This window comes from Hemicordylus capensis, chromosome 2, assembly GCF_027244095.1.
Source record: "Hemicordylus capensis ecotype Gifberg chromosome 2, rHemCap1.1.pri, whole genome shotgun sequence".
Taxonomy (NCBI): domain Eukaryota; kingdom Metazoa; phylum Chordata; class Lepidosauria; order Squamata; family Cordylidae; genus Hemicordylus; species Hemicordylus capensis.
The window spans coordinates 298,029,551-298,056,880 of record NC_069658.1 but is presented as its reverse complement, the minus strand read 5'-3'; the positions used below and the strand labels follow the sequence as shown (position 1 = coordinate 298,056,880).

General features: G+C 44.2%; 3 protein-coding genes across 6 annotated transcripts in view; 1 reads left to right on the top strand and 2 right to left on the bottom strand.

The window, feature by feature from the left end:
- Positions 1-27,330, top strand: part of CFAP100 (cilia and flagella associated protein 100) — a 56,915-nt gene that overhangs the window by 7,573 nt on the left and 22,012 nt on the right. For all 3 annotated transcript variants that reach the window (XM_053295786.1, XM_053295788.1, XM_053295787.1), the window contains 5 exons: positions 13,289-13,381; positions 14,688-14,788; positions 16,641-16,833; positions 18,033-18,100; positions 19,118-19,281. In XM_053295786.1, coding sequence (XP_053151761.1) covers positions 13,289-13,381; positions 14,688-14,788; positions 16,641-16,833; positions 18,033-18,100; positions 19,118-19,281 — 619 coding nt within the window. The remainder of the gene's footprint in view (positions 1-13,288; positions 13,382-14,687; positions 14,789-16,640; positions 16,834-18,032; positions 18,101-19,117; positions 19,282-27,330) is intronic.
- Positions 313-5,237, bottom strand: LOC128344845 (uncharacterized). 2 transcript variants are annotated; one of them, XM_053295789.1, is made up of 2 exons: positions 4,855-5,237; positions 313-3,519 (listed from the first exon to the last, which is right to left on the bottom strand). In XM_053295789.1, the coding sequence occupies exon 2, from the start codon at positions 3,119-3,121 to the stop codon at positions 2,261-2,263; it is 861 nt and encodes a 286-aa protein (XP_053151764.1). In that variant the 5' UTR covers positions 3,122-3,519; positions 4,855-5,237; the 3' UTR covers positions 313-2,260. The 2 variants fall into 2 exon arrangements, with proteins under 2 accessions (XP_053151764.1, XP_053151766.1); XM_053295791.1 differs by lacking the exon at positions 4,855-5,237 and having other exon boundaries at positions 313-3,217; positions 3,445-4,039.
- The window catches only part of UROC1 (urocanate hydratase 1), a 170,934-nt gene continuing 169,260 nt past the window's right edge, over positions 25,657-27,330 (bottom strand). Inside the window, exon 21 of the mRNA XM_053295784.1 lies at positions 25,657-25,675. The gene's annotated coding sequence lies outside the window, so the exon portion shown is untranslated. The remainder of the gene's footprint in view (positions 25,676-27,330) is intronic.

Here is a 27,330-nt window from a genome sequence, read left to right as displayed (position 1 = left end):
GGATTTCACTATCCTAAATAGTTTGGTATCATCTGCAAATTTGGCCACCTCAATGCTTACTCCGACTTCTAGATCATTTATGAATAGAAATGATCAGTTTCACATTTGAGTCCTTTGAAGCCTCTTGGATAGATGCTGTCTGTCCCTGGCGCAGGGGCATTAGACGGTTGGCTTGGGCCCAGAGACAAGATTTTAAAATGTCCACCCCCCGCCGCCCGTCACCACCTTCCTCTCCTTCTCTTGGCCCAATGTAGACTCTGCTAACTATCCCAGCTAGTTAAAAGGTGTAAATAACAGCACAGCAAAACCAACTAATACAACAGAAGAACTTTAATCATTGCACATATCCCAACTACAGTTACAAGGTGTGCATAACAACAGACCCAACTAAAAACAGTATCAATGAAGAACAGTAATCATTGCACACATCCCAACAAAAGTTACAAGGTGCAAATAACAGAACCAACTATTAAAAAAGTATCAATGAAGAACTTTAACAATTGCACACATCCCAACAGTTACAAGGTATACATAACAGAACTATTACAACAGTATCAGTGAAGAACTTCACATTGCACATATCCCAACTATGATATCTCACCACTACCTGTATACTATGATATCTCACACCCACCATCCAGAACTTAATGCAATGGCTTCTTTCGTGCTTTCAGTTCAGCAAAGTTGTCTATTATCTTTTGTATATCCAGTTTCTTTGCTCTTTCATTTTCAATGGATAGCAGAGCAAGGCCATTGAGTCTTTCCTGAGACATGGAATTCCTCATATAGTTCTTGATGAGCTTCAGTTTTGAGAATGATCTCTCAGTAGATGCCACTGTTATGGGTAGGGTCAGGAAAAGCATATATGCTGTGCAGATATCAGGGTAACTGATGCAAAGGCCACAATTGTCAATCATGAGCAGTTCAGCAACTTCCTTTATAGTTGTTGGTTTGTTTGTTTGTTTTTTAAATGTCTTCTTTCAATAAATTTCTAAACTGTAGCAAGTGTCTTGGAAGAGAGGTAGTCAAGTCCGTGTCATATTTACTGACCAAAAGTTCTCCTACTTCAATTAAGTCCTCATCAGTTGTTGATGTCATTGTTGATGGGTGAAGAGCACTGAAGATAGTAACAATTTCATGTAGGCCCTCAAAGCGTTGTTTCAGTTGTGAGGAAGCTATATCCAGCACACAGAGGAACACATATACTCTAAAACGGTCCTCTGCATTTGTTAGTCTTTGATCCTCACATAGCTCATCATGAAACCGCTTCACCTTTCCCACGCATTGCTCCTTAAACACTTGGGATACTCCCCACTTTTCTGACATTTTTGCTGCAGTTTCACGGAGGGAGTCATACTCATTTTTGTTCTCTTGCAAATTAGTGTGAATGGTTCGGAGATAGGTTGCTGCTTTGCTGAGGTAGGTTTCTGAGGACTGTAGCATCACTGAAACAGTACTAACAGGTCCTAAAATCTTAAATAGCAGCACAGTAAGGAAGACAAACTGGAACTGCCCCATTTTGGATTTCAGAGCTTTGGCTTCTGAGATTTCATCTTTCTGCTTGCTTAGGAGAATTATTTCAGTAAGCACTTTGAAGATATCTGTGAAGCGGCACTGAAGGGCTACTAATGCCTCATGACGTGAAGACCATCTGGCCGGACAGTTTCTTCAGTGTGGTTTTTGATCCAGATGTTAAGTGAGCTAGTGTATGCCAGCGTTTGATGCTATGTGCAAAGAAGATGTATATTCTTTCCACAACTCCAAAGAAGTTCCTTACCTCTGGAACACTGGACATTGCATCATTCAAGACTAGGTTCAAGTTGTGAGCAGCACAATGAACGTAAGTTGCCTTTGGCTGTAAAGCCTGAATTCTAACTTGCACACCACTGTAGACACCACTCATGGTTGCAGCTCCATCGTAACCTTGGCCTCGCAATTTTAGGAGGTCCAGTTTATTGCTTTCCATAGCATTCAAAATAGTCTGTGTGAAGCCAGATGCAGCCTGATCCTCCACCACCAGAAAGCCCAAGAATGTTTCATGTATTTTTATTTCAACTGGCTGATCCTTTTCATTGGTCTCAACAGAAACGAAGCGGACTACCTGGCTGAGCTGATCTGTCTTGCCAGCATCCTGCATTGTGTCTCTGATGACAGAGAAAAATGCAGCTCTGTTGGCATCCTTTATTATTTCTTCCTTGACGCTTTCTGAGAGTATATCAATCAGTTCATTTTGAATAGCAGGGCTCAGGTACTTTGTTTGTCACTCTGGAATATTTAGCAACTCTTGCAATACAGGATCATATTTTTCAATTAAGGTGATGATGAAGAGAAAGTTGCCACAATTTCCACCTGAGCTCACATCTTCCCTGTGACCTCCAGATGCCAGGTTGGACGTAGCCAGGGTCAGTGTGACATTGATGATTCTATCAAGTACTTGCCTCCAGAAGTTTGCCTCTTTCCTAATCGCAGCTTCTGCTGACACAGTTTTGTTCAGCCGCCAATGATCCAGAATAGTGCTACACTCCTGATGGTCAACAGCACCTTCGTGGACATCTATCTTCCTTTTCAGATTATGCCAATCACAAACTCCTCTCACCCATCCTCTCTCTCTGTCCTGAGAAAAAAGCCTGTTTGACTGGCTGTGCTGTGGAAATGGACCTGGTGGTTGGCATGGCCCATTTGAAATAATGAAGGTCTTTTCATCTGTACTAAGAGGTTCACTGTAGAGTTCTTTGTCAGTAGGAATTTTTTTTAAGATCAAATCCACATTAAATTCCTTGCCAACATGTTCTCTTGTCTCTCCTTCATGTCCTCTCATTTGGACGTCTTCACCTTGCTCAGTAGGTATTGACTGCTGTGCTGTCATATCTGCTGCATGTTCACCTTGTTCCTTCTCTGCAGGACTTGAGCCATGGCAGATTGCACTCACTGTTGCTGTTTCTGCAGTCTGAGTCACCTTATCTTCCTCCAATGAAGTGCCTTGGCTGGTCTTCGTGGGAAATGACGTGATCTTTGGTAGCTTGGCCTCGTTCTCTAACCTTGCTTTCTTCAACCCACGTTTTTGAGCACCACTCATCTTTTTTCGTGTAAGACTGTAATGGCTGGCACTTGGAGTTTCCATTTCTAGTGCAAGTGAAATAGGAAGAGTGCAGAGTCTCCCTTTCCCCTGGACTTCTGGCCAAAGTACTCCGCACCCCAGGCTCCCAAGGAGTTAAGTCTGATATTGCAAAATAAGTATGCTGCCTGCCTGGAAATACATTTTTCACTGAATACACACATGCATACGTCACAATATATAGTCACTGACATACACTGAATATTATGTCTTTGTGCTACTTTTAATGCCTAAAACACACTAGAAACATTAGAGGTGAGAGTACCTATGCTGCTTAGCTAGATAGATTCAAAGATATCATGAGCTATATAGATGTAATTAAAACTCACTCATTTTATTCTCGCCTTCAGCAGTCAAGTTCGGCACACTGCTGTCTTTCACAAGTTCAGCAGTTTGTAACATCTCTGCAAGATTAACCCATAGATAAATCACTATCATGGTCCTGGAATATTATCATGTTTGCAAGTGAACATATTAGCTGCACTCTTCAAACAATTGACTCTTGAGTAAAAGCATAATCTGAAGCTCAGCTCATGAAATAAAGAAATCTTTAATGAGGCTGAATAGTTTTGAGCAGAATTACAATTAAATAACTAACTAAATTAATTAAAATGGCTCCCTCAGAGTTCACAATAAAGAAAAATTTCATAGTAACGCAGAAAGTTGCCTTGTACTGAATCAGGATGAGAAGTAAAGCATACTGGGATCTGAGAAATCAAACCAACAAGAAATAATAAGATCCCCCATCAAACTATGCACAACCACATGATGAAAAGCAAGCAACAACTTAATCAAGTAGATCTATAATTGAAAATATATACCATCTAAGACAAGACCAATTGGAAATGATATCAATGAAACAAATATATAGCATGATAGTGTGGAGATCAATGTAATACACAAATAAATGAGTCCACACATAAGATAAACACCAGCAACAGCCACAATGCTGTACTGGGGATGGATAGGGCCAGTTGCTCTCCCCCTGCTTAATATAAAGAGACTTGCCACTCTAAAAAGGTGCCTCTTTGCTCAGTTAGCAGGGATTGACTGAGTCCCTGAGTCATGAGTGATTATGGTTTAGTTTCTTTTGTTGTATCTTAAACATTTTGAAAGAAACCATGAAAACAAAGAAAGAGAAATATGACTTACTAGATCAGATCAAGTCCAGGGTTAAGCAGGGGGAGGGCAACTGGCCCTATCCATCCCCAGCACAGCATTCCTCCAGTGGCTGTTGCTGCTATTTATCTTATGTGTGGACTTGTATGTTTCAACCCCCAATCTTCTTTAATAAGTAGGCCAATTTGGACAAAATATCTGACTGGCCACACCGAACACACAATGCAGGATGGGAATACACAAATCCTGCTTCCCTTCCTGGTGCGCAGTTCCAGTTTTCACAATTTCACAGGGTTTTTTTACCTATCCCGCTTTTACCCTTTGGTATATCTTATATTAAATATTTTATACTTCTTAGACATGGTTATATTCATTCAAGTTGTATGCGTGTATGAATCTGTGCTGCAGCAACTTTCAATATGGCTCTATTATCTATTTTACTGTAGTATTATTATTACCTATGCTGGTCTTTGGCTGTAATAAAGTTGACTGATTGTAAGATCACTGTTTTTGTTATCTCATTAGTTGTGGATGCATCTTTGGCAAGTAAATTAAGCTTTATTATTTCTATTTTCATTGACACTTTTTTTAAAATTGGAAAGCTTAAAGCCCTCCCTCACCTTGCCTCTCGGCTGCTGCTCTGCACCTGGGGAAGGCCAGCCAAGCCCCCCACTCCAGCCAGAGCTGTGGGAGAGTCCAAGCATGAGCTGCTGCTGCTGCCAAGGGCCATCGGAAGAGACCGGGTGGGCGCTGGTAGGCCTCTTGCTCCCTCTGCAGCCGGCCTGCCTGGCCCAGCCTGCGCACCTCTGGGGTGCACCATGGTCTCATTCCCTGCCGGGAAAGGAAAGGACAACGAAGTCACCTTACTGGGGGAGGTTTCAAAAGGGAACTCTCTTCCCCCACCCACCCCCCATCTCCCACCCATATAAGTACGAGGTGCGAGGGAGCAACTGCTCCCGCCGCCGCCATCAGGGCGCATGCCGCGGCATGTATAACCACATAGGGAGGTTTTGAGGAGGGGGGGGGAGAAGAGGGCCATCCATGCCCATTGCCCAGCCATAGGATACGGGCGGGCGGGCGGAGAAGCAGACCACCATGCGGTCGTCGGGCGGGGAGGGTGTGGAGAAGTGGGACATGCCGCCCAGGCCAGCAACCTGGGCAGAGAAGCGGCCAGAATGAGGTCAGGTGGGGTGGGGAATCGTGGGACATGCCCAGCCAGCCCCAGCAACATGGCAGCGGGGAGCACTGCTGCTGCCGCCGCCATCGGGGCATGCGTGCCTTGGTGCCGCATTTGTGTAGGGTTTGGGGGGGTGGGGTGGGGGGAAGAAGTGCCAGTGACATCATGCCCATGTGGGTGGGTGGAGAAGCGGGGACTGAGGGTGGGAAGGGGGAAGTTGGGAGAAGAAGCAGGTCATGCCCATGCAGGTGGGGGAAAGAGTCAGGTCAGGCGACGGTCACCTGTAGGGGCGAACGAAGTGAACAGAACACAGTGTCACTCTCAGTCAGCTAACTAACCTGAGGGCTCCTCCTGACTCTGAGCCTCTTGCCGCTGCTCCATGTCTTGTGCTTGTGTTAAGGTAGCCGCAGGGCTACAAGTGGCAACCTCTTCCTTCTTTGCTCAGCGGCACATGTTCCAGGCAGCAGCAGCCGAACTGATCATGTGCCTTTCTGGATCACATGCTGCGCCGCCAGCAGCCAATGGGTGGGGAGAGGAGGAGCCCACGACCACAAGGCAAAAGGGTGGAGGGCGGGACGGAGGGAGGCAGGAAATATGGTGCTTCCGGAGCTGGAACAAAGGTGGAATTTTTTTTTTTTTTAAAAAAATTTAAATACAGTCATTGAAGGAAGCTGGGGTGAGGGAGACATGTGACATGTCTCTGGGCCCCCCCCCCAAGCTGGGGCCCCCTGAGACAACTGTCTCCCCTTGCCCGATGATAGTTATGCGCCTGCCCTGGTGATCTGCTAGTTTTTAATTTTTCCAGACAGTTTAGAGTATCATATCATATCTGAATGAGCCAGTGTGGTGTAGTGGTTAGAGTGCTGGACTAGGACCAGGGAGACCTGAGTTCAAATCCCCATTCAGCCATGAAACTAGCTGGGTGACTCTGGGCCAGTCACTTCTCCCTCAGCCTAACCTAATTCACAGGGTTGTTGTGAGGAGAAACCTAAGTATGTAGTACACGCCTCTAAGCTCCTTGGAGGAAGAGCGGGATATAAATGTAAATAACAACAACAATAAGAAGAACAATAAGAACAAATGCAAATAGAGCAAAAGTAGAAAAATCAACAACAAACAGCAAGTGCCACCTTTGTAAAGAAGCAGATGAAACCGTGGACCACCTAATCAGCTGTTGTAAAAAGATCGCACAGACTGACTACAAAGAATGGCATGTTAAGGTAGCAGGGATGATACACTGGAACATCTGCAAAAAATACAAGCTACCTGTAGCCAAAAATTGGTGGGACCATAAAACTGAAAAAGTGGTAGAAAATGAAGATGCAAAAATATTATGGGACTTCCGACTACAGACAGACAAACATCTGCCACACAATACACCAGATAGAACTGTAGTCGAGAAGAAAGAAAAACAAGTCAAAATAATCAACATAGCAATACCAGGGGATAGCAGGATAGAAGAAAAAGAAATAGAGAAAATCACAAAATACAAAGATCTACAAATTGAAATTGAAAGGCTGTGGCAGAAGAAGACCCAAATAATCCCAGTGGTAATTGGCGCCCTGGGTGCAGTTCCAAAACACCTTGAAGAGCACCTCAACACCATAGGGGCCAGAGAAATCACCATCAGCCAATTACAAAAAGCAACTTTACTGGGAACAGCCTATATTTTGTGACAATATCTATAATAACAGCAACAACATTGATAATAAAATTCAGCCATCTCAGGTCCTTGGGAAGGACTCGATGTCTGGATAAAACAAACCAGTCAATAACACCTGTCTGGCTGTGTAAATCACTGCCAGAGGCTCTGGGCAGTTTACAACAACTTTTTTAAAAGACATAAAACCCACAATTCTAACACAATGCTAAAAACAATATAAAAACAATTCAAAAATGATTAAAACCATTTAAAACCACTTTACAAACCTTGGAAGGCCAGGGCTTTAGCTTTTCTGCAACCTCCATATCCTCCTTAATTATCCCTTTCACTCCCTCATTGTCTAACGGTCCAACCGCCTCCCTGGCAGGTTTCCTGCTCCTGATGAATTCAAAGAATTTTTTGTTATTCCCCTTAATGCTTTTAGCTAAATGTTCCTCATACACTCTTTTCATCTCCCTTATTATCACCTTGCTTTTCTTTTGCCAGAGTTTGTGTTCCTTTCTGTTCTCTTCATTTGTGCAGGCCTTCCAATTTCGGAAGGAAGTCTTCTTCCCTTTTATGGCTTCTTTGACTTTACCTGTTAGCCATGCTGGCATTCTACTGGACTTATTGGGACTTTTCCTCCTTTTTGGTATACATTCTAAGCAGAGGTACTCTTACTTCTGGACTTCCAAGCTGAGGTCCAGGGCTTCCACTGCCCCTGCGCCCCCCCCCCCGTAAATCCTCTTTAGTCTGTCCTGGGTGGTGTGGTCACCCAGCCAAGCATGATATGCATAATGTGCAGGGGTGGCTCCAAAGGCCTTTAGGTCCAGGCTCCAAAATTACCTAGGTGCACTTCTGATTCTAACTGGGTTTCTAGTATTGTGGTTTTAAGTAAACTCCATGCATTCTGGAGCGAGGTGACTCTCCTGATTTTCCCTTTCAGTTTTCTTTTCACCAAACTCCTCATTTTAGAGAGGTTTCCAATTCAAAGTTTCTGTGTTAGACTTCCTTGGTGATTCTCTCCTTGCATATATGCTTCATTTGATCACACTATGGTCACTGTTTCCTCAGGAGTCCATGACACTGACGACATCACACACCAGGTTTTGGATGCCACTCAGAATTAAGTCCAAGGTCACCTTCACTCTGGTCGGTTCCATGACCAACTGTTCTAGGGCACAGTCATTCAGTGTATCTTGAAATTTGACCTCTTTGCCATTACCTGACTGTGAATTTACCCCGTCTGTGTGTGTAATTGAAGCCACCCATTATTACTGCCCTGTCTCTCAATGACACCTCTCTGATTTCTTTCTACGACTCCCAGTCACTGTCAGCGTTCTGATCCAGAGGGCGATAGCATGTCCCCAGTAGCACATTTCCTTTCAGGCTTTGTATTGTCACCCACAGAGTTTCTGTGGAGTACTCTGGTCCTCCTAGGTTTTCTAGGTTGTTAGATTCTATCCCTTCTTTTACATACAGTGCTACTCCACCTCCAAGGCACCCCTCCCTGTCCTTTCTATAGAGTTTATATCCAGGGATAAAAGTGTCCCACTGGCTCTCACTATCCCACCATGTTTTTGTTATGCCCACTATATCTATTTCTGCATTAGCAATCAAGCACTCCAGCTCACCCATCTTGGCTCGGAGGCTTCTGGCATTGGCATATAAGCACCTGTACACTGAATCTCTTACCTAGTGTCTGCTATCTTTCTTTTGGCTCTTTGGTCTCTTTGACCAGCTAGCACAGCTTTCTATCTGCTCTTAATATTATTCTACTCTGTCCCTGTCTGTTTTATTTGAATTGTTTACACCCTCGCACCGTAAGGGATGACATTTGCTGAACCAGATGCTGCCCAGCTCCTGTCAGCTATTCCCCTGTCATCATTTTAAAAGCTGCTCTGCAACCTTTTTGATTTTAACCGCCAGCAGTCTGGTTCCATCTTGGTTCAAGTACAGCCCGTCCCTTTTGTACAGGCCTTGCTTGCCCCAAAATGTATCCCAGTGCCTAAAAAATCTAAACCCCTCCTCCTGGCACCAACGTTTCATCCACTCATTGAGACCCCTCAGCTCTGCCTGTCTCACTACCTGAGCATAGAACCGGTAGCATTTCTGAGAATGCTACCTTGGGGGTCCTGGACTTCAATATGCTACCTATAAGCCTAAATTTGGCTTCTAGGACCTTCCAACTACATTTCCCAACATTGTTAGTGACGACATATACCACAACAGCTGTCTCCTCCCCAGCACTGCCTAACATACTATCTAGATGCCACTTGATGTCCACAACCTTCGCACCAGGCAGGCAAGTCACCGTGCAATCTACAAGTGTGTCACAGGCTCATCTGTCTATATCTCTAATGATTGAATCACCCACTACAAGGACCCCCCCCCCGAGGAGTATCCCCTGTGCGAGAGGATATAGGCTCATCATACACAGAAGGAGTCCTTTCTAAGGGAGCATTTCCCTCTTCTTCAAACCGATGCCCTCCTTCCCCGAGACCTTCATTCTCCCTGATAGCAGAGGAGCTATCAGCCTTGGAGCAGGATTCCTCAACCACATCCCTGAAGATCTTGTCCGCATGCTTCTCTGAGCTTCTCCAGATCTGCCACCTTGATCTTGAGGGAATGAACTTGTTCCCCGAGAGCCAGGAACTCCTTGCACCGAGCACACCAATGACTTCTGCCCATACATACGACACTCTGTGCAATACACTGGGAAGTGCCCCCTCCCCTGCTGGCTTTCTATCTTCATAACTGGTTTTGTTGGCTGTTTGCTGTATTTAGAAATTGTTTATTAAAAACTTAGGTCTTACCGCCCAGAGCCTTTGGATGGGGTGGTATAAAAATTTAATAATTTAAATTAGCTGTATTGGTCAGCTATTTAACTGTCCAAACTTTCTTTCTCAAGAATATGGAGTAGTACTTGCCTTCTCTTCCCACTGGGCTCCTTGTGACAAGGGGACTCATTTCCGGCTTCCCCACACACTTCCCCTCAAAACTCTAATGCCCTGTTTGCTATCCCTGTTGACTAAGCTCTCGGGCCTTCACCTCTTGTATAGAGAGTAGGCTTCAAACTGCGACACAGGAATGTGGCCCCTCCCACCAGGTGTGACTCACTACAGCCCTGACTCCTGCCTCTGTACCTCTCCAGGCAGAGAGAAACAAAAATGAAATGCCACAGAGCCCCCCAAACAAGCCTTGGCAAATGCTAGCCCTGGCAAGAAACAAACACACACACACACACACACACACACACACACACACACACTTCTCCCTTAAAGAAAAACCAGCCCCTCAAAATCTCCCCTCCTCCTGTTACAGTTGTTTGAAGGAAAAAGGCTTGTTGTTTTGTATAGAAAAGCTTGCTTACCTCCCTGAATCTGCTTCTTCTTTTCTCAGAGTAGCATTGTAGGATGGTTGTTGTTGTTGTTGTTGTTTTGTTTAGGCTGTTAATGGTTGATTCTTTGTTTCCCTAATATTGGGAGCACAGTATGTTTCTGGATTAAAACTGAAAATTACTGCAATGTGCTTTCTTTATTTATTATCATTATTGTTGTTGTTGTTGTTGTTGTTAATTTGATTTCTATACCGCCCTTCCAAAAATGGCTCAGGGTGGTTTACAAAGAGAGATAACAAACAAATAAGATGGCTTTATGTGGGGCTGCCTTTGTACGTCATCCGGAAACTGCATTTGGTTCATAACGCGGCAGCCAGGTTGGTCTCTGAGTTATCTAGGAGAGACCATATTACTCCTTTGTTGAAGGAACTACACTGGCTGCTGATACGTTTCCGGGAAAAATACAAGGTGCTGGTTGTTACCTATAAAGCCCTAAGCAGCTTAGGACTTGGGTGTTAAAGAGAATGTCTTCTTTACCACAAGCGCCACTGCCCGCTAAGATCATCTGGAGAGGTTTGCCTGTGGCTGCTGCCAAATCGTTTGGCTGCTATTTGGGAATGGGCCTTCTGTGTTGCTGCCCCTGGACTTTGGAATGCGCTCCTTGTTGAAATAAGAGCCTCCCCATCTCTGGCAACTTTTTAAAAGGCACTGAAGACACATTTATTCACCCAGGCTTTTAATTAGATTTATAGTTTTAATATTGGGTTTTAAATGTTTTAAATGATTTTAATTGTAAATCACCTAGAGATGCAAGTTTTGGGTGGTATAGAATTATTTTAAATAAATAAATAAATATAAAAATCCTTGCCACTATAGGATAGTCCAGTTAATCTTGTCTTCCAGCATCTCACCTTCCTCTTCCTCTACCCCAGACAGTCAGGGTGCATACATGGGAACTTACTTTCTGGGCAATGGGGATGCTCTTGGGATTCCCCTACGGTAGCGGTCAGTTGTGGCCAGGGTTGCATCAGGAAATCTTGGTGCATCCTCCTTTCTCCTGCACTTGAGATGGTGCCGCGTGTCAGTGCCCTTGCACTTGCCGAGTGGGAGACATCAATGCTGCATGCGGGGCCCCCACGCTGAGTAGTGGATTCATTGAACACAATGAGACTTAATTCTGAGTGAACATACATAGGCCTGTCCTCCAAAGTCCCCTTTAAAGCCATCTGTTGTTAAAGATGCAGATTGCCCTTGCATATTTGCTTATTTCTGAAGTTCAATAACAGCTGCAGGAGGAAGGGGGAAATTAGCATTTGCCACTGTGCCGTAGACCTTGTAGAAATTGTGCCCTGAACCTGTTGTTTGCCTTCCATTGACCATGGTGGAGGCTGCTACTGCTGCAGGGCTAATAGCAGCTTTGGGGGTGTAATCTATTTTGTGTGGGGAGCACCGTGGAAGGGCGGTATAAAGATTAAATAAATTAAATTAAATTAAATGGGAAAACAGCCCCCGCCCCAATGGTCCTGAATCTGGTTGGGTTCCCCCTGCATTTGATATCTAACTTCAAAAACAAGCAAACCTGAAGAGTCAAACTGCACATTTAATGTAATATGTAATTAGTTCTTGAGGCTGTTCAGAAGCATCCATTGGTTAAGCAGCAATTGCCCTGCTTCTGGGTCAGCATGGTTGCCAGCAGGCTGATGAAGCTGATGGTCAGCCAAAAGCACTTGCTTAAGGAGCTGTGCAGATCAGGGGCGTAACTACCATTAGGCAAGGGGAGGCAGTCCTCTTGGGGCCCCACTGCCTCAAGGCCCCCCCCCAGAGGCACATCACATGACTCCCCACCCGCCCATGTTGCACCCCCTATGAATTATGTTGAGTCTCTTGGAGATCGGCAGGAGCAGAGAGTAAAAAAAACTAGATTCAACGTGAACTAGATATTCACCGTATTCATAGTGGGGATATGAATGTGAGTGCACTATATATTGTGAAGTGTGTTTGTGTGTGTGTATCAGCGAGGGGCCCATTTTAAAATCTTGTCTCTGGGTCCCCTCCAACCTTGCTACACCCCTGGTGCAGATGTTCCTTCTGGAGAAACACATTGCGGGGGGGGGGGGGGGAGAGTGTGAGAATCCCCTCTGGCTATGCATGTTGAGCATAACTTCTGAAAGAGTCAATATCTGTACAGGCTGTAAGCATGAAGGCCATACAGGGAGCCCTGCGTATGTGTATGGCTTCCAATCATATAGAAAGAGGATGGGCTGGTGGATGCATATTATCTGCAAGGTGCAGGACTATAAAAGGCACGTTTTATGTCTTAAGCATTCGTACAGGTGGCCCTCATTATCCACAGGGGTTCTGTTCTCTCAACTGGGATAAAAAGACCTTGAGGCAGTGGGAATGGCGGGGGAGGTGTTAGGTTCCTAGAGGTTAAAAAAGGGCCGAAAAATGGGGGGGAAGCAGAAATAAGAGCAATAGCATACCGTTCCATGCTCTTCAGGTCTCCAGCTGTCCAGTAATGTTCCCCAAACCCCCATATCCACCTGATTTTCCACAAAAAAAACCACAGGGGTTTGTTTGTTTTTTAAGAAAGAGCCACAAAATGGCTCTTTTTAGCAAAATGGTGGCTGGAAATGACATTGAGAGTCATTTCTGGTCACCTAGGAACTGCAGATAGGTGAATTTTAAGTATTTTTATAACCATGGATAACAAGGTCAGGTGTCCATTTCCTGAATGTGGATGCACAAAACCACAGATGCTGGGGCTGCGGATAATGAGGGCCACCTGTAGCCGCCATTTCAGGTGCCACTGCCCCTTCCTTATGACCTTAACCAATATTTCTGATTCCTGCTATATGGATGACTAAGTGTGGGGCTTGATCTTTATTGGACCAGGGGGAAGGATTACATCTCGACAAACAGGGGATGTGTTTACAATTCCTTCCGCTAAATCTGTCACTGGACTAGATACAAGGTCTTCTACTTCAGGTAAGCCACTCCTTTTTTTTTTATACTGTTGGTTCCTCTGAATCTTGCCCATTGATGGTGTTTTCACCCAGTCTTGAATCAAACAGTGGCTGACATCCAGAGCAACTGTGTTTTGTGGGAGGATATTGGGTTAGTACAAAACTGTTGTGCTAGCTAGTTGCACAAAGTCTGGAGTACAAGCTCCAGACTAGTGTTGTGCTGCCACAAGCACGCTTGTGGTTGTGGAACAGGTGATGGGGCGTAGCTATAATTGAGCAAAAGGGTTCAAAGAACATGGGCCCCCAGCTCTTGAGGGCCCTCCGGCTCCCTCCCTCCCTATTTTCTTCATTATCTTCCTCACTCTGGGGGGCCGCCAGAGAAAGGAATGAACATGGGGGCCCTCTCCCCTAGCTACGCCCCCTGGGTGCACAGCCGCGGCATGCCTCATTTGTTTCAATAGGAACACTTTCTCAAGAATGCTATAGTGCTGTGGGCAATAATGCTTTTTGTGCAAAACTCCATTTTAAATGCAATTAAGCTAGCTTCTTGCACTAGCACAAACTTGCTCTTTCCACAAATGCTCCATTGTTCTGGATGTAAGCCAGTCACCTTAGCAATTTCACAAAGGACAATCTCTGGAAGAAGGAACAACCACCTAGCAATAGGAGAAAAAACTTGGAGAGGAGTGTATTTACATGTATCTGAACAGTGAAATATTCCAACAGAAGCCAGTGGGAATTCTGTGGTTCAGACACTACCTGTGTTAAACTGCTAATGGCCCATATATTATCTGTATTAACAATGTGCCTAGATTGTGGGGGTGTTGAGCGCTTTACCTCTGTGCCACTCCACACACCCCAAATTCCCCCTAAGGCTACTATGCAGCTCCCAAAGGTGCCATTCTAGCATGTTTCTAAAGCAGCATCACATGTAACATGGCCTGACATGGGCACTTAGGAAAGATTTAGAGTTTCATGTAATTCTTTGGGCTAGGATGCAGATCAGAACAAGAGCTGGTGGTATATACACATCATCTAGTGTGGAGATGGCCCCAGGCAGAGCCTCTGACAGAAATTTGAAGTATTAGTGAAACCACTTTGAGGGTGCTCTTATCCTAGAAAGTCTTCTACTTTCTGATGGTGGCTGCTCTGTGATGGCTGCTCTGCACATGCAGGGGCATTGCTTGATGTTGCACGGGTCAAGTGACAAGTGTATACATGTGAACTTAGATCAAAACATATTTCATTGTACTAACTGCATCTGTACCTTGGCAGTGACCCCTTTGCCTTCTCCTACTGCTCTGCTGACTGAGTCCTGTTGCTTGCAGATTCTGATCATAACTTGCTGTTGGAGAGAAACCCATTTAAAATCCCTTCAGACATTGATATCTTCTTATTGCGAGACAGACAACACGAAAAGGCTAAAGCGGTATGTACAAGGAACTCATGACATTCTTCCCACGCCAAGAACCACCCTCTACCAGTGTTGTACTATATCACTGAATCAGGAAGCACATTGCAGGAATGAAGCATTGACACACAGGCTCACATACTGCACAATCCACAGTAGATCCAAGTGATATGCATGCATGGAGCTGTGATCTACTTAAAAGCACACCCAGGCTGGCTGCAGGGGCTGGGCGGCATCACAGTGCTTATGGGAGCAGCATCAGAACCACAATGACCTTATTTCTCCTTTACATATAACTCAGGTGAGGCAGTGGGTACACTGAGTCTGGGATCAATAATGGAGTGGATAAGGGCCCTGGAATCAGTTTTCCATGTTTGAAGAGAACCACTGAAAGACAGTGTTCCCAGCCCCCCAGCCCAGAGAGGCTATCCAGAAGGTATATCATGGTCAGCAGTCCTGAAGCCTGGAAAACTGTCCAGGAGAATACACAGGATTGTACTCCCTCTGTCCTTCAGCCAATGTAGTTCATGCATCAGGACAACCAGGGCAGTTTCTGTGTCAAAACCAGAACTGAAACCAGACTGAAATTAATCAAGATAATCAGTCTCATTCAAGAGTGTCTGGAGTTGCACAGCAACCAGCCACTCAATTTCTTTGCTGGGGAAAAGAATTTTAGCAAGCAGCCAATAGATATCACCATCTTCTTGGTCTTAGGAGTGCTTCTTTCGAATCAGCCTCATAACTGCCTCCTTGGAATCATCCAGGACCATTTCCTCTCACAAAGAAGTGTTCACTGTCACCTGAACGCAGCCAGTCAGCTCCTACCTGCTTAGTATTATGAGTTGTGAGGAGCAAAGGTCAAGCACACGGGTGGAGACTGCACTTCAGTTTGCCTATATCCTTGGGTTGCACTTACTGAAATGTATCCTATATAGCAGCACGAGATGGTGCTCTGGATCCATAGTCTGAACTGTCATAATAGTGGCATCCAAAATGAGGTGGATATGTATAATATTATCCTCCATGTGCTTAGCAAACACATCACAGTGGGCCTCCGAGGGTTCCTTTATGTCTTTCTGGTAGGCCAGAAAGGCCCTGAGCCATTCAGAAGAGCTCTATTGGTTGGCACCATGAGGATACAATTGTGGTGGTGAAGCAGTGTTTCTTCACTGCTGCCACCATCACTAAAGAATAGAGCGTATGTGTTCAACCCATCTCCCTAAGCACTTCACAGCCCCAACTCCCCCAACAGGCAGAGGGCACTCTGCCTGGTGGACGCGGGGGGCCCTTAGGAGTGATCACGTTTACTGAACAAGTCATCTCAACATCCCACAGTGCAACTAAGATATAGGCAGGAGCACCAGCCATGCCAACTAGAAACCTGCCAAGGGCTTTCAAGTTCTATCAGCCTCTTAGGGCAGACCATTTGAATAGGTCCATCACCATAGAAAGGGAATTGTTTGCTTATCATGTAAACCTCAACAGGAAGTGATCCGACCATGACAATGGAGTCAAAAGGAAATCACCCACAACCCAGATCATAACTGGAATGTGGCAGTAGCTCAGTGGAAGAGCACATGTTTGGCACGCAGAAGATCCCAGATTCAGTCCCTGGCATTTCCAGATACAGCTGGGGAAAACCATTCAATATAGACAGTACTGAGCTGGATGGATACATGGTCTGACTGTATAAGGCAGCTTCCTATGTTCCTATCCTTCTGTATAGTCAATAACACCATGACAAGACTGGCTCATGTGTTGGGTCAATTACATGTTGATGCAAGACAATATTTTGGTGGCATGTATTTGATTATGAAGTAATTTTGGATTGCAAAGTGGTAGGTCTCAGTGGTATTTGTTTTACCTGTAGGAACGAGAACGAAGGAAGACACTGAAGGTCCATGAGAAGATGACCTGCTCTACTCTGCAGAATGCAAAACAAAGCGGGTTCAAGAAAGAAATCCAGATGGAAGAGGAAGCAGAAGACAGAGAGTTGGCAGCCGAAGCTGCGCGTCTCAAAGCTCTCCGAGAAAGCATCTCCTGGAAGATAGCAGTCACTAAAGGTCGGATTCTTTTTGTCAAACAGCATCCGATCAGGGCTCAGTGGCAGAGCACTGGCTTGGAGTGTAGAAGGTCCCAGGGTCAGTTTCTGGCATCACCTGTTCAAAGTACCTCAGCCTGAAACTGCACATGAGTGACACAGTTCCATGTATGTTTCTCCTAACTGTTTTTAAAAACCACATATAGCAGTGGAACTTACAGTCTTTAGTGGAGGACCAGGGGGAGGGGTTGTGTTTAATGCTTTCCTTGCAACCTTTTAAAGACACAGGATTGCCTCTCTCCTTGCTGCTTTTCCTCTAAGAAAAAAAGATTCATGCTGCATATTTCTTCACCCATGTGAAAGAAAAGCAGCTGGAGGATTATTCTGAATATAAAAATCACCAGAGGGGAAGGGTTAAGCAGCCTCCCCCTACCCTCCTTCACTTACCCACCAACCTTGGTCCTCCACTAAAGATTGCTGCCTCCCACAGCTGCTTTGGGACTTCTGGATTTCCTACAGACTGTCCAATGACAAACAAAATGAACATAAGAAATGAATTGATTTGAATAGAATCTGGCACGATTCGATTTGTACCCCAATCTAGCTGATGGACCACAGGGCAATTTGTTCGATCTCCAAATCACATGAGTCAGCTAGATTTGGGTACAAATCAATTTGTACCTGAATCGATTCGCACATCCCTAATACAAAGGTGCCTATCTGCCACATGTACCAAAGTGGTATAGTTCATTCTATCCCCTCAGCTCTATCCCCTCATTCTGCTGCCTGTGTAGACCCAGCCCTAATCACTTGAGTGGCAGTGAATGCACACAGTTCTCTCACTGCAGTCTGGGAGACTCCACATACAGGTCTTCTATCATGGTTAGCACGTGCTCTGCAGGCCATGCAAAAAGCCCTTTTTAAAATATTCATTGTCAACAGTGTGGTAGGTGCAGTATTAAACACAAAAGTGGAGCTGACTTCCCCAAAGAGCTTCCAGCTTAGGTAAAATGGCAGAGCAAAGATAGGCCAAGCAGAAGAATTGCAAGTCTGAATAGTGATTGGCAGCTGTCACTGGTTGAAAACCAGCTCATCCTTCATTGGAACAGATTCTAAAAACCTTGTTAACCATGGTTCAGCACATAAAGGCTCCCCGCTTATGGTTGCTACTTTCTCTTGACTACTTATTCTATAATTTTCCATCTTTCCCCCTGCTTCCAGATCAGGTTGTAGAAAGAGAGACAATCCATGACTACATCAATCAGAAACGGCAGATGTTTCTGCTGCAGGTGTGTGATTTCAAGTTTTGGTGAAAATGACTTTTTGCTTCCTGGGCTTTGTTGTCTTTAAGGAAATGGTTATCCGTTAAAGTGATTCTCAAATGTCCATGAGAGCCAGTGTGTGGTGTAGTAAACGGAGCACTAGAAGTGAACCAAGGGGTTGGTGGGGGGGGATCTCCAGTTCCGCCATGACACTCAGTTAATAAGACTTGAACAAGTAACTATTTCTCATCCCAACCTACCCCACAAAGTTGTTGTGAGGTCACATACAATGGGAAAACTTCCTTATTTTCTTATAAGAAAAGCCCTTCTGGATCAGGCCCAAGGCCCATCAAGTCCTATTTTGCAAAGTGCCCCCCCCCACCAGATGCTTCTGGGAAGTCCACAGGCAAGAGCTGAGGGCATGCCCTCTCTCCTACTGCTACTCCCCTGCAACTGAGGCTGGATGTGGCCTATAGCTCTTAGACGAGTAGCTATTGATAGACCAGTCCTCCATGTACATTGCTCTGAACAACTTTGAAGGAAGTGCAGGATATAAATGTAATAATAATGACTCACTGGTTTGTCACCTGCAGAGAGCTTCTGACGTGGGGAGATATATAGATGTGCTACCTATTGTCTGGATTCTGAAGTGGGACAATTCTGAGAGAGCTATGCTAGGGATGTGCACAAAATGGATTTTGCATTCTGTTTCGAGCGTGAAACGAAACACTAACATCATCATAATATACTGGAGAATAATATTAGTATACACAATGCTAACAAAACATCATCACAGAAAGAAAAGCCAGTGCTAAAAGCCACGTTTTTACCCAGCAGAACCTCGGGAGGAAGATTTCCAGTCATAGCATTGCTTCATCTAGCTCAGTGTTGTCTACATACATACAGTGACTGGCAGCATGAATTCAGATGGGTGTCTTCCCAGGAGTTCTGTGTGCAAAACAGGTTTTCTGCCACAGAGCTACAGCCTTTGTTTGTCTCTAATATATTAGTAGATTTGACTTTTTTTGTTTATCTGATTCTCAGTATGCTGTCACTGTCAAGAAAGATGAAATTCAGAAGCTAGAAAACCTGGCCATCGAAGAGGAAGCAAAGCTGGAAAAAGCCGAGGAAACCCTAGAGAAGGATGCTGCCATGTTTGATGAGTTCCTGAAGGAAAATGACAGAAACTCTGCCCAAGCCCTGAAAATGTAATGTCAAGCATAGGACTATATACTTCAGAATTAGTAGGCATCTCTGCTGGTGGGAGGGATGAGGAGGAAGTGATGAGCAACTCTTCCACACCAGTTTGGTCTGCATGTGTAGCAGAATGAGATGAGTATATGAGATGGTAGAACTTGGATTGCACCATTTTGGACTACAGCTGACAGGGGATGCCATTCTTGAAGGTTTTCCCATGTAAAATTAACAATCAACAAAATAATCTGTCTTTGCTTGTAGAAAACTAGCCCAATAGGGAGCTGACTGTCCTAGAACTTTTCTCCCTGATGTAGGTTTTGAAGGTTCATTTTTTTCCTTATAGGGAGTTTGTTTTAAATATGGGGAAGCATTCAAAAAGCCTGAGCAGGTAGTGTAACAGATTCTCCATGCCCCTGGCAGCCTGAAGTGATAAAGCCAACACCACCCCATCAGGTTTCTACCATCTCATGATCCTGCATGTCTAGACCAAGCCTAAGGCCCAGGGGATTCTGTTTATACAGGTTCAGGCCCCTGCTCCTGTGGATTGGTTTTATGACTCTTGAAGTGGGAGTGAGAGTAGGAAGGATTGCTCCAGTTAATGATTGCTCATCTCATGGTGCTACTTCTTGTATCCCAAGCACTTGGGCACAGCCATGCATAGTGCACAGAAAGAAGGCACTGAGGAGTCTTCCCCTGTGGTGCAAGCCTAGCTTCCTCCCACCTTCATTGTTTGCATGACAGGCACATAAATGGCAAAACAGATGTGAATAGAAGACTAGTTCAGCCTTTAATATGGTCCCTCCCACCCTGCTTCAATGGGCAGCTCCTCTTTTTTAAAGTCTAAAGTGTTGCATACATGTTTATTCATACACATTCATTCTTTACCCTTAAAAAAAAAATCCTGCAAAAATATTTGAGTAGCAATATTCCTCTGGTAATGCAGTGCCAGCCATTAACTGCCCCCGTCAAGTGGATCTTTCCCATTCCAGCTAAGACTTGTAGAACCAATTTAAAAAAAAAAACAAAAAGAGCTTCTGGGCCTGAACATTGGACCTGAACAAGTAATAGTCTACCCTCTGGTTTCAGAGCTGCAAAATTTCCTGCACCTCTCTCCAAGTGATACATTTGCAAATTCCTAAAAAGAGATGGCAAGTACTGATTTTTATAGGTTCACATTGAGGGATAAGATGCACAGGGATGGAAGTTTTTTTTAAAAAAAAGTTTACAAGGCAGGTGGCTGTCTGGGAAGCCACCTTATACCATGTCAGCCAATTGGTCCAGCTAGCTCAATATTGCACCAGTTGACTGGCAGCAGTTCTCCAGGGTTTCAGACAGGTGTCTTTCAGCCCTACTTGGAGATGTCAGGGATTGAACCTGGGACCTTCTGCATGCAAGGCAGATGCTTAACCATTGAGTTGCAGTTCTTCCCCTATGGTACAGTCAGTAAGAAAGATAGGAATGCATGCATGAAAGATAGGAATGCAAATAAGATCCATCTTATTTATGTATTATTTCTCTGTGTAAACCACTCTGAGCCATTTTTGGAAGGGTGGTATAGAAATCTAATAAAATAATAATAATAATAATAATAATAATAATAATAATAATGATAATACCCCCAGTGAGGCACTGCCTTGGCGTGGTTGTGTGCTCTGATGAAGGTGAGAGCTATGCCAGAGGTCCAACCATACTGGATAGGTCTCACCAGAGGAGCCAGACAAAGAGTGCCTCTCCCATCAACAATATGGTGAGACGTAACTTTAATAAATCTATACCGGATCGGTCGTCGCCCGGGTCAACAAGGACCGCGCCAGATGAGTCCCTGGACATCTGGTGGCAAGTGGGCAACAGGACTCAGGATCTTCAGTTGAGCAACCAGGGCTGGAGACAGCAAAGTTACTGGAAGAAACGTCGCTTAACCGAAAAAAAAATACGAAAAATGCCAACAAGGAAATAATGATCTGCTATTACAAGTCTAGTCCAACTAGAAGAGGTTATTTAAAAAGAATGTACCAAATTTGGAAAGAGAAGCATCCAGATACAGAACTAACAGAACAAAGGCTAGCAGACCAGAGAAGATTCATAATAAGAAATAAAATATTCACAGGAGTTGAGCTGGGAGAACTGCAAAGAGCAACACAGGCTCAAGATATGGAAGAAGAATGATCACCAATTGAAGAAGTTGCTCAGGCGCAGGTGGAGGAGGTGTTGGAAATCGAGGATGCCACTGTTGCTGAACTGTTTCAAAATCAAAACCAGGCAACATCCCCTTTGCCTTCACCTCAAAAACCCGAATGCCGTTTAACAGAAAAGCAACAAGAACTAAAGCAAAAAATAACTGAGCACATGAACCAAACAACCACCAGGGTTCGACTTCCAGCTCTAAAAACAGTTGCCAAAAAACAACTTGCTCAGGCATTAAAAGTTGTCAATGCTGCACTTGCAGGAATAACAACCAATAATTTGCAAGAAACAAACCAACTAATGTACAGTGCAGCAACAATAACAACACAAGAGCTAGGATATAAGATCAGTGGACCTGTAAAAAAAGAAAGCAGTACATCACCTAAATGGAAGATGAGATTAGAAAATAAAATCTCCAGGCTTAGATCAGATGCTGGTAAATTGAAAGATATGAAAGACAAGAAGCTGAAGAATGAAAACACCAAACAGTACCTGATCCAAAAATACCACCTAGATTCAAGGAAAATTAGAGAATTCCTGGAAATAATAAAGCAGCAATTAACAGCAGTGTCAAAGAAGATTAGCAGATATGAAGCCAGAATTACACAAAACAGGCAGAATCTCCAATTCCAGTCGAATCAGAGACGTTTCTACCAAAACATAGAAGGAGAAACTGCAAGAAACCTAGAAACACCAAATAAAGAAGAAACAGTGCAATTCTGGGGGAAATTATGGGACAATCAAATAGATTATAATAAAAAAGCAGGCTGGATGAAAGAGGTCAAAAAATGTAACCAACAAATGCAAGATCTAATAATAACACCAGAATTAATAAGTGAAAGAGCAAAGAAAATTAAAAATTGGACTACACCAGGTGACGATGAAGTGCATGGCTTTTGGCTTAAACACCTAACAAGCCTTCATAAACAACTATCAAAACAGTTCAATCACATTATGAAAGGTGGTGATATTGAACAATGGCTAACAACTGGGAAAACTCATCTCATCATGAAAGACCCAGCAAAAGGTGCAGTTCCAAGTAATTATAGACCGATAACCTGCCTGCCAACCATGTTCAAATTATTAACTGGAATAATAGCAGATGAAGTGATGCAACACTTATTAACTAACAAACAGGTTCCAGTTGAACAGAAAGGAAATTGCCCGAACACCAGAGGCACAAAAGACCAGCTGCTGATTGACAAAATGATTTTAGAAAACTGCAAGAGAAGAAAAGCAAATAAGTGTTGCATGGATTGACTACAAGAAAGCCTTCGATTCATTGCCTCACACATGGATACTAAAATGTTTAGAAACAACTGGTGTCAGCAAAAACATTCAAATATTTATTAAAAAAGCAATGAGCATGTGGAGTACACAGTTAACAATCAATGGCGAGACACTTGGACAGGTTAGCATTAGAAGAGGCATTTTCCAAGGGGACTCACTATCCCCTCTATTGTTTGTAATCGCCATGACCCCACTTTCACAAATACTAAACAAAACAGGCCTCGGATACCAAGCATCTAAAACATCAAGTAAAATCAACCATCTGCTGTACATGGACGATCTGAAGTTGTATGGAAAGTCCCAGTCAGAAATCGAATCACTGCTAAACACTGTCCGTATATTCAGTAGCGATATAGCAATGGAGTTTGGACTAGACAAGTGTGCTGCATTAATAATGAAAAGGGGAAAAATAACAAAAACAGAAGGAATAGAACTGCCCAGTGGAAGCAAGATCAAGAACCTGGAAGAGAAAGAACGTTACAAATACTTGGGCATTCTCCAGGCTGATAACACTGAAGTTAAAAGAAAAATTGGAAGTGAATACATCAGGAGAGTTAGAAAAATCCTCAAGTCCAAACTCAATGGAGGGAATACCATACAAGCCATAAACACCTGGGCTATACCTGTTATCAGATACACTGCAGGAATAATAGACTGGACCCAGGCAGAGCTAGAGACGCTAGATCGTAAGACCAGGAAAATAATGACCATCAATCATGCTCTGCACCCCCGCAGTGATGTCGATAGGCTCTACCTCCCTTGCAGCTCAGGTGGAAGAGGAATGCTGCAAGTCCATCAAAGAGTAGAGGAGGAGAAAAGAGGCCTTGAAGAATATATCCAGGACAGTGAAGAAGATGCACTTAAAATGGTCAAGAACGAGAAACTATTCAACACCAATGAAACAAAGCAGGCCTACAAGAAAGAACAAGTCAAGAACCGAGCAGAAAAATGGAGAAATAAGCCCCTGCATGGTCAATATTTGCACAATATAAGTGGAAAATCAGACATCACCAAGACCTGGCAATGGCTTAAGAATGGCAACTTGAAGAAAGAAACAGAGGGTTTAATACTGGCTGCACAAGAACAGGCACTAAGAACAAATGCAATAAGAGCAAAAGTAGAAAAATCCACAACAAACAGCAAGTGCCGCCTTTGTAAAGAAGCAGATGAAACAGTGGACCACCTGATCAGCTGTTGTAAAAAGATCGCACAGACTGACTACAAACAAAGGCATGACAAGGTAGCAGGGATGATACACTGGAACATCTGCAAAAAATACAAGCTACCTGTAGCCAAAAATTGGTGGGACCATAAAATTGAAAAAGCTGAAGAAAATGAAGATGTAAAAATATTATGGGACTTCCGACTACAAACAGACAAACATCTGCCACACAATGCACCAGATATAACTGTAGTCGAGAAGAAGGAAAAACAAGTCAAAATAATCGACATAGCAATACCAGGGGATAGCAGAATAGAAGAAAAAGAAATAGAAAAAATCACCAAATACAAAGATCTACAAATTGAAATTGAAAGGCTGTGGCAGAAAAAGACCAAAATAATCCCAGTGGTAATTGGCGCCCTGGGTGCAGTCCCAAAAGACCTTGAAGAGCACCTCAACACCATAGGGGCCACAGAAATCACCATCAGCCAATTACAAAAAGCAACTTTACTGGGAACAGCCTATATTTTGCAACGATATCTATAATAACCAATAGTATTGATGATAAAATTCAGCCATTCAGGTCCTTGGGAAGGACTTGATGTCTGGATAAAACAAACCAGTCAATAACACCTGTCTGACTGTGTAAACAAGAAATAAATAATAATAATAATGTTCCATATATGCTCCACCCTGAGACCCAACCAATGTGTGTACAGAAAAAAATCTGGATGGGGAGGTTGGGGGACTGGGACAGAACAGGGTAAGAAGGAGCTCATGTCTTCTCCACTGCCTCTTCAAGAAAGCCCACCTCCTCCTTGGACCCATGTGCCTCTATTCCCTTAGATCAGGGGTTACCAACTTTTTTAAAAAAACAAGTGTACCCTTTCTGTCACAAACCTTCAGCTCAGGGACCCCCACAGACATCTTTAGTGTGTATGTAAATGCACACACAAATTTACACACAAATGTAAATGTTGGTTATGAGACAGGCTACTCCAGTCATTGGCTTATATCCTGCTACATTATTCATGAGTACTGTACTCTCCCTGAAATTAATTGGAGAAGTTTACTGGTCCTATGCATTTCAAAGTCAAAGTTCTTTACAGTATTTGCGACCCAAGGTCAGCATAACATAACATAACATAACATAACATAACATAACAACATCTCATAGCATAGAGAAATACAATAGGGAAGTAAAATATTTAGATATATAGATGAGTATCCACAAACAAATGATCAATAAATTTTTAAAAAATTAATCAAGGAAAAGCTCGCTGCCGCAACAATACTGCAATAGAACAGAATTTAGCCACCTTAAAGGTGACATCTAAAGTTCTATCCGCAAGAAGATAGGAAACATAAAAATCTCCAGAGCAACCTGGGAAGGGTGTCAGAAGAGGTGTAAGTAAGGAACATCTTAAATTTTTATATAATGGACAGCGCAACAAAACATGTTGGATGGATTTTACTTCCCCCATACCACATGGGCATAATCTATCCTCTCTAGGAATCCCCAGAAACCTCCCTGAGAGCACCGCTGAAGGTAACATAACAAGTCTTGCTCTAAAAAAGGCCCTCTGATAGCATGTCAAGCTCAGGGCATTCAAATAAGCAGCAGGGTCCCAACTAAAACTGCTCAAACCCAGCCTCCTTTTAGTGCAATCAGGGATTCGGGAAAGTTGGAGTAGGGATGTGCAAGAACCGGTTCACAGGCCATGTTAGAGGGTGTGTGTGTGTTGTTTTATGGGCGGGGTGGTGGTGGTTGTACTTACCCCTCCCACCACTTTTGCCCCTCTGGCACTCCATTTTTAAGCAAAATCTTCAGGGCGGCAGCATTCCTCCCTGCCACCCCTGCCCCCTTGTTGCCTGCTAAAAGCAGAAGTAACTTCCGCGCCTGCGCCTGCTGCTGCCACACGCGCGTGTCGTGCATGTCACTGTGACGTGCACAGTGTGTGCGTGCATGTCAGTGGCGGCGGCATGTGCAGAAGTTACTTCCGCTTTTAGCAGGCAACAAGGGGGCAGGGGTGGCAGGGAGGAATGCTGCCGCCCCGAAGGTTTTGCTTAAAAATGGAGCGCTGGAGCGGGGAGAGCAGCAGGAGGGGTAAGTACACCCCCCCGCCCTTAAAGCAACACACACACCTGGCATCGGACCGTGCCTCCACAGTCCATGCACATCCCTAAATTGGAGTATTCAGTGCTAACTTTCTGAAGCCTGCCAGTCTGGCTAATAGGAGAGGTATGCTGAGCTTCAGCATGTGGCCAGCCAGTTGGGAGCAGAGGAAGGTCTTCTTCCTCCTCTTCTTCCTTCCCCTTCTGCAACAGACACATTGCTGAAGACAGTTTTCAGATGGGGAACAAATAGTGCCGCTGGAGCATGAGAAGGCAGGAGGGCTCTGAGTATCCCCTGGGAGCCCTTCAAGCACTTAATAGTGCCCCCCATTGGGAACCCCTGCTTTAGATGCTTGGCTGACATACTTTGTATGGAATGAGAGCAGGTCTTGTGGTAGCAAGCATGACTTGTCCCCTTAGTTAAGTTGGGCCCACCCTGGTTGCATATGAATGGGAGACTAGAAGTGTGAGCACTGTAAGATATTCCCCTCAGGGGATGGAGCCATTCTTGGAAGAGTGTCTAGGTTCCAAATTCCCTCCCTGGCAGCTCCAGGATAGGGCTGAGAGAGATTCCTGCCTGCAACCTTGGAGAAGCTGCTGCCAGTCTGTGTAGACTATACTGAGCTAGATGGAACTAGGGTCTGACTCAGTTGTCAAACCATATGTTCCTATGTCTCATTGAAAATAAAAGGACATGTCTTCAATTGCCCTTTTAAATTCAATTGGGACTATGCTTATATGTCATTGCCAGAAGCCTCTGAGCCAAGATGGGCAAGCTAGAGTGCTTGGCTGCTAATGAAAACATAGATATAGTGGGCATAATGAAAACATGGTGGGAGACTGAGAACCAGCGGGACACTGTTGTTTCTGGATAGAAACTCTGTAGAAAGGAAAGAGAGGGGCAAATTGGGGGGTGGAGTAGCACTGTATGTTAAAGAAGGGATAGATACAGGAGCTCCAAAAAGATCTCTCCAAACTGGTTGAGTGGTTTAAGAAATTGGGACATCAGAATTCCCTCTCCCTAAGGGGGAAAAGAGCATTCAGAAGTCTAGGCACTTTGACTTTTGCTTGGCTTGTTCTGCTCCTCCAAGACCCATGAAAGCACACATACAAGTGGTTAAAAATTAACAGCATTTATTCTCACCCAGATCTTGACAGCCTTCAGCAGACAGCAGTAAGAGACAATTTCAGGGTTCAGGCAGTGTTCTTGGCATCGATTAGAAATTTGGCTGTCTGGAAACTGAAAGTTAAATACCTTCACACTTTTTCTCTTTCCTGTCTCCTTTCTGTGGTTTCTCGAAGGTGTTGT